The sequence below is a fragment of the Belonocnema kinseyi genome, chromosome 6 (genome assembly GCF_010883055.1).
Source record: "Belonocnema kinseyi isolate 2016_QV_RU_SX_M_011 chromosome 6, B_treatae_v1, whole genome shotgun sequence".
In the NCBI taxonomy this organism is placed as follows: Eukaryota; Metazoa; Arthropoda; class Insecta; order Hymenoptera; family Cynipidae; genus Belonocnema; species Belonocnema kinseyi.
Window position 1 is genome coordinate 65441342 of NC_046662.1, and position 10514 is coordinate 65451855.

General features: G+C 26.9%; 1 protein-coding gene across 4 annotated transcripts in view; it reads left to right on the forward strand.

The window, feature by feature from the left end:
• Positions 1-10003, forward strand: part of LOC117174852 (major facilitator superfamily domain-containing protein 8) — a 39033-nt gene extending 29030 nt beyond the window's left edge. For all 4 annotated transcript variants that reach the window (XM_033364243.1, XM_033364242.1, XM_033364246.1 and 1 more), the window contains 4 exons: positions 2720-2819; positions 3067-3201; positions 4977-5086; positions 8389-10003. In XM_033364243.1, the coding sequence (XP_033220134.1) occupies positions 2720-2819; positions 3067-3201; positions 4977-5086; positions 8389-8924 (881 nt within the window). In that variant the 3' untranslated portion in view covers positions 8925-10003. The remainder of the gene's footprint in view (positions 1-2719; positions 2820-3066; positions 3202-4976; positions 5087-8388) is intronic.
• Positions 10004-10514: the final 511 nt, after the last annotated feature.

A 10514-nucleotide genomic window follows, 5' to 3' on the forward strand; every position in this document is an offset into this window, starting at 1 on the left:
TTACTAACCCTAGGTTTTGTGAGGCCCACCCCCTAAAGTTGTAACGTAGTTTATGGACGATCCGTGAGCTACGATGGGTAATGAAATTGATCATTTTTTCCAAAATAATAGAGAAGTTGGGGTTTCATGTTATGGTATCTACTAGCGTAGGTACAAAGTTTTTTGTTAATTGAATGACGGTTATTTGATCCACCAGTCTAAAATAAAATGGTTACAGTGTTTAGCTGTGATCAAAATTTATCTCTAGCTCTGTTGACATTCCAACCCAGGTCAACAAATTGCCAGTCTGGTGCTCTAAAGTTCAAAAGGTGTAACCCACTAAGCTAATGGGGGGGGGGGGGGGGGGGGGGGGTAATTTTTGTTCACTGCTAAAGACTATAACCATTTTGGTCGACATCAAAACTCGTTTTTGTCTAATTTTCGTTAAATCTGAAATTAAAAAAAAGATAAATTAGTTTCATTTAACTAGGTTGAATTAAAAGATCGCTATAGTTTTTAAACAAGTTTATAATTTATTTAATAATCAGAGTGGCCACAAAACTTCCTTTTCAAAATTTCCTAAATGTTCCATAATTTTTCCCTTAGGAATTTTTCATTTTACTTCAACATTAATATTCAAAGACCAAAATTTTAATTTTCAAACATTTTTTATATAGAATCTTTTTTACATTGAATAGAAGAATATTAATTTTTAATTTGTGACTAATGTGTATTAATAATGGGAATAATGTTTTTTTTTGTAATTAAAAAGAATTCGATGAAATTTATAAGGATTTCAGGTGAACTCTAACGAATTTTGAAAAAAAGAAAAAAAAAATGCCATTGATTTTAGTCAAATTGTTGTCTATTTAGAGGGATTAAAGGGGAATGTGAAAAATTCGATTAAAGTTATCAAAATTCATAGAAATTCCTTGTAAAAAAAATCAGATGAGTTAAAAAAATGTTCAAATATGAAAAAATTTGTTGTATTGAATATAATTGAGTGAATTTAGAAGAATAAAATTAAAGTGAATTTAAAAAAATTCAAGAGAGTACTTAAAATTTCAAAAGAAGTAAAAATAATTCAGCGTGAATTTGAAATGAATTCAATGAAATTGGAAAAAATATTTGGAAATTTCTTCAAATTTTTGAAACCCCACAAAATCTCTCACGTCTTATGAAAAAATTATTCGAAATCCATTAAAATAATTTATAAATCCTGAACAATTTATTAAAATACCTTGACAGCTTTTGAAATATTTTAAAACCTGATAGGTCCTGCAGAATCCTTTTATATCTTTCGAATTTCTAGGAAATTCATTACAACCTTATGAAAATTTGTTTAAATCCCTTGAAATCATTAAAATATTTGGAGATTCCTTAAAACGTTTCGAAACACTAAAAAAGTCCTTGAAATCTTTTAAAATACCTTAAAACATTTCAGACCCCTTGAGCACCCTAAAAAATAATTGAAATCTATTCAAAATTCCCTAAAAATGTTAAAATCCTTTGAAATCTTTTTAACTCCCTTAAAAATTTTAAAAATTCTTGAAAATGCCTGAGAATCTTTTTAAATACTCTACAATATTTTGAGTCTTTATAAATTCCTTTGACAATTCCTTCGACTTTTGAAAAATACCCTAAAATCTTAAAAATTGATGGGAATCCCTTTTTATTATTAAAATAAATTGAAGAATTCCTTGGAATCTTTCAAAATACGCTAAAATATTTCCAATCCTTTGAAATGTTTTGAAATCCCTTGAAACTTTCTAAAGCTGAAAATTTCCTGAGATGTGTAGAAATACCCTATAATCTTAAAAATGTTAAAAATCTCTTGAAATTAATAAAGTTCGTTACAATTTTTATGACCCTTTTAAATTCTTTAAAAATATTTAAATCCTTTGAAATCTTTTTAACTCCCTTAAAACTTTTTAAAACTCTTGAAAATGCCTTGGAATATTTTCAAATAACCTACAATACTTCAAGTATTTTGAAATCCCTTTAAAATTTTTGAAAACCCTTGAAAATTCCTTCGAATTTTGAAAAGTACCCTAAAATATTCAAAATCCTTTGGAATCCGTTTAAATCATTGAACTAAAAATTTTAATTTCTTGGAATCTTTTAAAATATCCTAAAATATTTCCAATCCTTTGAAATGTTTTGAAATCCCTTAAATTCTTTCAAACTCTTGAAAATAACTTGGAATTTTTAGAAATACCCTATAGTCTTAACATTTTTTCGAATCTCTTAATATTATTGAAATAAATGGAGAATTTCTTGAAATCTTTTAAAATACCTTAAAATATTTCCAATGCTTTGAAATGTTTTAAAAGTCCCTTGAAACATTGTATAGCTCTTGAATATTCATAGAGATGTTTAGAAAAACCCTAATATCTTAAAACTTCTTTAAAATTCCTTCAAATTATTGAAAATTGGCTAAAATGTTCAGGACTCTTTTAAATTACCCAAGAAAATTAAAAAAAAAATTGAAGAAAATTAAGAAGTAGTTATAGACTCGAATTGAATAGTGTTTAACCCAGGGGTTAATTTATTGAACCAAAAGTGACTAAAGTGATCTTATTATTTCAAAAAGCACTGATTATTCTTCCCATTTTTTTTTCAATCCTTCTTTTTTTCCTGACTTTTCCTGATCTGCGGCCACCCCGTTCAATTAAGACACGAAATAAATATTTTTTAAATCGAGAAATATATTAATATGAATTTCGTTTACTGATTGCAGAAGAAGAAACTTGGAAATCATCCAAACCTGACTACTTAGCAGCTTGGACGTTGATATGTGCCTTCTCTGTTTTGGTTTTTAATTTTGTCCTTATTGAAACGTATGTTATGTACTTTAATAAGTTAATTTTTATCTCTTTTATAATCAAAAATAAAAAAAAATCTTGATAAGAAAGATCGCATAAAATGCTTTTTAGGATAAATGTTAAAAAAAGATCATTTGTATATTTAGTTTTGTAAGCAATGTTTAATTATTGTGAAATTATATACATTTTTCTATATAATCAAATAAATATAATCTTTCCTCAATAAATGATAATGAGAATTATTAAGTGATTAATTTTACAGACTTGGCAGTTCATTGACAATGAACCAATTTGCTTGGACAGGACGAGAAGCTATGTACTATATGGGTATTATGATGAGTGTTGGAGCTGTTTTAGCTTGTATAGTGTTTCTTTTAATTGGACCCATATGCAAAAGGTAACAATTTTTTTAATATTGCTGGGTTTTGTACTTCTTTCGTTTAATTTATTAAAATGAAATCTCATTAACTAGTGGAAATCCTTCTATGAATTTATTTTTTAACGTTTTATAAGTGTACTTTTAAAATAAAATTACTTATTGAAGTACGATGTATATTAGGGGCCATGCATAAACAATGTTACCATTTCAACTTTTTTTGTGTGAAAGATAATTATTTTTGATTGAAAACTATACTTTTATATTTTTGGTTCAGAATTCATCTCTTTTGGTTTAAAATTATATTTCGTTGAATGAAGATTGATAAATTATTTTAATTAAAAATGTTATCTACTTTGTTTAAAATGCATGAAAATAAAAATACAGATTTCATAATAATTTTTTAAGACTCATCATTTTAGTTAAAAGTTCATCTCTTTGGTTAAAAATTAAACCAATTTTTTAAAAGCTCATTTTTTCGGTTGAAAGTTAATTTTTTTAACAGTATATGTTACTATTCCATTTTGTGGTTTTTAAATTATTCTTCTTAATTGACAATTCAACTTTTCTAGTTAAAAATGATTCTTTTTGTTTGAAAACTCAACTATTTTGTCAAAAATATTGAATTCTTTGTTTTAAATTAATTTTTTTAAACCGAAAATGTAACTATTCAATTATGTGATCGAAAATTGATCATTTTAATTGAAAATTCAACTTTTTTAGTTAAATATTCAATAAATGCGTTGCAACATACTCTCTTTTGGTAAAGGATTCCACTATTCTGTTAAAAAAAAAGTTATGTTTTTTGCTTGAATTCAACTGTTTTTTATTTTAATGTAGAATCTTTTTTGGTTGAAATACGAATTAATGGAAATTTCATTGAGAATTAATCTTTTTGCTTGAAAAATCAACTACTTGCTTAAAAGTTGAAAACTTTTTTAAAAATTCATTTTTTGTTAACGATTCATTTCTTTGGCTGAAAATTTAACACTTTCGTTAAAAATTCATTTTTTTTAAATTTAAAATTACACAAATTATTAATTGAAAAGTTCTTAAAAAACTTTTATTATTTAAAGGTCAATGCTAGTTTCAAAATACTTTTTTTGGTACCATACAATTCAGTTGTATTCAAAAATGTTTAACTCGAAAATGAACAATTAAAGATTAGGATTTAAGAATGGAAATTTAAGAAAGCAAACGATTTTGGAAGTAGTCTTTTCAAAGTAAACGAATTATTTTAAACTTAAAATTTTTAGAGATATAATATTTAAATCTCAGAAGAATTTCAAATCGAACTGATTACAAATTTAATTACTTTATATTATATTAAATTAATAAATTGCGTTAAAGTTGGATACATTCCCGATCAAAAAATAAATTTACTCTAATTTTCCAGTTTTTTCTGATGTTAAAAAATGCCCGGTTATACCAAACTAGCGATAACGGTCAGCCTGAAAATTAAATAAAAAATCAAATTGTTATATTTATGGAAACTCAACAATTTCAGATAAACATGCGAAATTAAAATTTATAAAATGGAAGAATTGAAATTCAGCGTTCAAAATTAAAAATCAAGCAATCTGAAATTTTAACGATTGACATTTTTGAATAAATCGTGTTTAAATACCCATATAAATTTTAGACCGAGACAATTGTTTTGAAAAAAAAATTTACTCTTTACCTTCTGGTTTTTGCTGGTCTCAAAAAATTTCCAGCTTTCCAAACCAGCGGGAAACCTAACAAATAATAAAATATCCTGAAAACTAATCACAATAAAATTATTTTTATTGTTATAGAATTTCAGAAATAAAGGTAATGATGTGGGGTGGATTCTTTTTCATGGTACTTGGGAGACTAGCCATGATTCCATGGGGAACTGATCCTCCAGTAATTGCTGAATATGGAAGTAAATATTTTACATTCAATCATATATTTTGTTTAATAATAATATAATTTACGATTGTTCCCTATTTTCTTAATTTTATAAAATTTTATTTTTGTAGGATTTCGTCTGGATCAAAACCCTTATTTTTTCGGTCAGGTGTCCAACTGGGCATCGTATTTACGCTCTATTATTTTTTTGGCCATATATTTATGGCCTTTCGATTTATAATTTTGGGCTTTACGGCTTTGTGTTTATAGTTTTGGGCCTTGTGAGGCCTTCGAATTATAATTTTGGACCTTTTGGTTTTCTTCTCATTATTTTTGGTCTTACAACTTTATACTTATAGTTTTGGGACTTGCACGGCTTTCGAGTTATAACTTTGAGCCTTAAGGCATTAGAATTATAGATTTGTTATTTTGGGCTTTGCGACTTTAAAATTATAATATTGGGCCTTACGGTTTGAAACATACAGATTTGGGTCTTATTGCCCATGCCTTGTTATTCTGGCCTACATATTTTGGGCCATATGACTTTAGTCTTCAAATTTTGGGTCTTATGTATTTTAAATTATAATTTTGGACCTTGCGACTTTATAATTATAGTTTTGAGCCGAACACGGTTGCCGAATTATAATTTTGGTCCTTAGGGCTTTATAATTATAGTTTTGGGACTGATACGGCTTTAGAATTTTAATTTTGAGCCTTAAATACTTAGACTTATAGACTTGGGTCTCATTATTAGTGACTTGTAATTTTGGACCTTATATTTTGGGCCTTGTGATTTTATTTTTCTAATTTTAGGCCTTTGAATTTATAATTACAATTTAGACCTTATTGACCGTGACTTGCTGTTTTGGGCGTTATATGTGTTTTGGGTCTTACCACTTTAGAGTTCTAATTTTGGACCTCACGACTTTAGAATCATAATTTTGGCTTTGACGGTTTTTGGCTTGTTGGTTTGGTCCTTACAGGCTGTCACTCATTGTTTTGGGCCTTAAGACTTGACACTTATGTACTTATATACTCATTATTTTGAATCTCCTTCCGGTCAACCAACAAGAAAAGATGATTTTTCTATCCTAAAAGATGAATTTTCAATCCAAAAGGACAAGTTTTCAATAGAGTAATTAAATTTTAAACACATAGGTGGATTTTTCAAATCAATAACTGAATTTTTTACCCACAAAGAAGAATTTTTAACAAAATAATCGTATTTTTCAAAAAAAGATGAATGTTCAACGAAAAATATAATAGTTAATATTTCAACAGCAACAAAATTTTCAACTAAATATTATTATTTTAAAATGAAAAAAATAATGTTTGTACAAAAATTGCATTTACAATCAATTACTTAAACTTTATAGCAAAATAGACAAATTTTTAACAAAATCGTGGATATTTTATTAAATTTTCTATATAAAGATGAATTCCCAATAGAAAATGTAATAGTTAATATTAAAAAGAGATGAAATTTCAACAAAATCGTTTGATTTTCTACTAGAGAATTAAGCTATTAATAAATAATTAAATTTTTTACTACGCAGTTGAATTTTAAACCTACAAAGATGAATTCTCAAAAAGAAATGTAATAACTAATATTTCAACCAAATAAGACTAATGTTTAAAAATATATGTACCCCAGAGACAAATTTTGAACTAAAATGATGAATCTAAAACTGAAATAGTAGAATTTTGAATAACAAAATTAATTTTTAAAGAAAACCTAATCTTTAATCAAAAAAATAATTTGAAACTAAAATTATGAATCTTGAATAAATAAATGACTTTTTTTAACAAAGTGTTTTTACCATGAACCAAGCAGTAATATTTTCAATCAAAACAGAAAAATTGTCAAAGATTAATGTAATATTAGTAAATATTTTAACCAACAAATATTTTAATTTGAAGTCCAAACAAGTTGTTTAACAACTTGTTCAACAATAAGAAATTTCAATAAAATAGGTTAATTTTTAACCGAAGAGTTAAGTTTTTAACATAATAATTAAAAGGTCAACAAAATGCTTAAATTTTCAAGATAATAATGGAATTTTTATTCAAATAGTTGATTTGTCACCCTACAAAAATGAATTCTCTACAAGAAATGTAATAGTTGATATTACAACCAAAAAAGATCAAATTTTAATAAAAAAAAGATGAATTATAAAGCAAAAATACGAATTTCGAAACGAGAAGATTAATGTTCTACCAAAAAAGACGAGTTTTCAGTAAAATACGTGAATTTTCAACTAAAGAGATCAATTTTCAACAAAAAGGAAAAGGTTTTCAGAAATAAAATTAATTCTCAACATAGCAAAACGGATTTTCAACAGAACTAACAAAATTCCCAACTAAAACGATGAATTTTCACATAGAATTATGAATCATTGACTTTCATATTTAAATTTTGTGTTAAAAATTAATTTTTAATAACGAACAAACAAAAAATGAATTTTTAATCAATGATATGAATTTTTGACTAAAATGATGATTTTGAAAAAAATGATTTTTTTAATAAAGTGGTTCAACTATAGTCCAATTTTCAATAAAAAAGATGGATTTTTAACAAAATCCTTGAATACTGAACCAAAGAAGAACTTTTTTATTTAATTGCATTTTCATTTTTTTAAATTCTTAAAAAAGTATGAACTTTTAAATCGAAAAGACGAGTTTAAAAAAATGTTGAATTTTCAAACAAGAAAGATTTCTGTTGAATTTTTGAAACCAAAATATGACTTTTCAACAAAAGCTTATTTTTCTAACAAAGTATTTGATTTCACCACCCAAAAGAAAAAGAAACTTTCAACAAAACAGTTGAATTTTCAATAAAAACGGATGATTTCTTCAACAAAATTGTTGAATTTTCAAGCAAGTAATAAAATTTTTACCTGAAAATACAATTCTCAGGGGAAAGCAACTACAGAAAGAAAACAATAGAAATACAAGTCAAGTAAATCACTAACAAGAATATTATATCATGGTGGCCCCAAAACTTCATTTTCAAAATTGCCTAATTTTTCCCTGACGGAATAAAAGAAACTAAAATAAAAATTTTCAATGTCATTATTCTCGATAGTTATTTAAAGTGCCTCTTATAGAAATTCTCTGACTTTTGCAAGATTTTTTTCAAAATCCCTGACTTTTTCCTGACTTTCCATGGACTTATAAAATTCCCTGATTCCTGCCCTAAAGCCATCTTTTCACTTTTCTGGTAATTATTTTTTGGGCCTTATAATTTTCTGACTTGTGGTTTATGGGCTTTGCGGTTCTGCACTTGTTGTTTAGAATTTTGTGTTTTGGACATAAAAATATTGTTAATTTTTTCAGAATATGGAAATGAAACGAAATTCAGCAATGGGACCGAAAAAGTAGGATGTCCAAGTATTCAAGAATGGTGTAGATACACACCACAAATGACGATCATCCAATACCTAATTGGCTACAGTTTCACAACCATGGGGTATCCTTTAGGTGTCACATTAGCTCAAACTATCTTTAGTAAAATATTGGGACCCCGTCCTCAGGGTCTGTGGATGGGCCTCATGACAGGTGGTGGGTGTGCTGCCAGAGTTTTGGGACCTGTTTTCGTAGGCGTTATCTACAATCGTTTTGGCACTTATCACACTTTTGGTGTCACTGGAGCAACCCTAGTTTTGTGTATGGTATGGATGCAAATTGTAGATAAGCGACTTATACCCTCGAAGGAAATAGAAAATGCTACCAAAAATCTTGCTGATCCTGAAGGTAAAATAGATATCGAACTGCCTTTGATTCATGTGAAATCAGAACATTTACAGAATCAACAGAAAGATATAGAAAATGTCCCTTTGAGTGAGAATAATGCAAGAAGTTTAGGAGATTAAATGGTATGCTTCTTTTTTTAAAGAAATTTTTTTTTATAGAATTGGATCCAGAAATTGCGAATTTTGAGCGGATTTTATTAGTTTGATTATATTCTAATAATGATAGAAACAGGTGTTCTTACTTTATTTATTATTATTTTATTATCAGATCGATTTCCAATTATTTTTATATTTATACTACCAACGGAAAGCAACGGACCACTAACTGGGCGATCTATTCAAATTAGCCTTGACTTTAAAGGTAATATCGCTGTTCCGAATATAGATGATAATATTTTCAAACAATTATTCAAAAGCTTATTAAATTTTGCGTCAAATGATCCCTAACGGAAGTAATTAAACCTGGTGTGTATTCAATTATCACATGAGAAAGACAAAAATAAAATTCTGATTTTTACAGAATTTTGTACTTCAATGGTAATATATTTTAAGTTTAGCACGCTCGCACACATATATTTGTTATAAACCCTTGAATATTTTTAAATGTCCTGCCAAGAGTTGAGCTAGAAATACAAAATTCCTCAAAAATCGAAATTTAATTTTTGTTTTTCTAACAGTTTAAAAAAATAGTTGTATCCACGTTCTGGACGGCGCTATCGCCTTTCAAAGTCAAAGCCAATCTGCAACCAGCTAATTGGTCCATTACTATTCGTCGGTAGTGCAAAATAAAATTATTTTGTTATAAATTCCTTTCAATTTCTGGAAGTGGTAAAAAATGTATCTAAAAGAAATTTTGAAAAAAATTGTTCTTCAAGTATTATATTTAGATTCTTGTCAATTACAAGAAATTATCTAGTTACTTGTTGAAAAATGACTGAATAATTGCTCAAATATTGAATTCTCCACGAAAAAGACGAATATATAAAATAAGGATATAGTTAAATTATGTTTTTTTAAATGAGTAAAATAAGATTTCATCAAATTGTGAAAAAAATGTCACATGAAATGTCACCAATGTCCATTGTTTAAAATATGTTATATTTTTTATAATCGTGAACTATAATAATCTGAAATTCTCTTATATAGTCTATCTTTACAGGGTTTTTGAGATTACTTTTCATCACTAAGCTATGTAAATAGGTTAATATTTTTGTACTGAGATAATAAAAAACTATTTGTTAAGTTTACCGATGCTGGAAATTTTCTACTGGTTTCATAGAGTTACGTTAAAAAATTATCGACTCGAGTTATTTAGGTGAAAAATTGGTCAAATAATAAGCAATGTACTGTTTTTCAATCCACAAAAAGCGCATATTTGCAAAGGTTTCTTACTTTCATTTGCCTGACCGTAAAGTGGCCACGTAGTGAACGTATCGTTCACTGGACGCGATAGGGCGTATTTTCTTACCTTTTCAAATTTATTCACAATTTCACCTTTTTTTATCTTTTTACACATTTACATTCACAATATTGCACTTCAGACTAACACACACATAAGCCTTTTATGCATATTTTTATATTAAATAAATAAATACGTCTACATAAATATAAATATGTAAGAAGATTAAAAGAGTATTGAGTTCTATGTGAAATTTGGAATAAATGTTAAAAATTATGAAAATATGCCCTAGCGGGATATTTCCGCTAGGG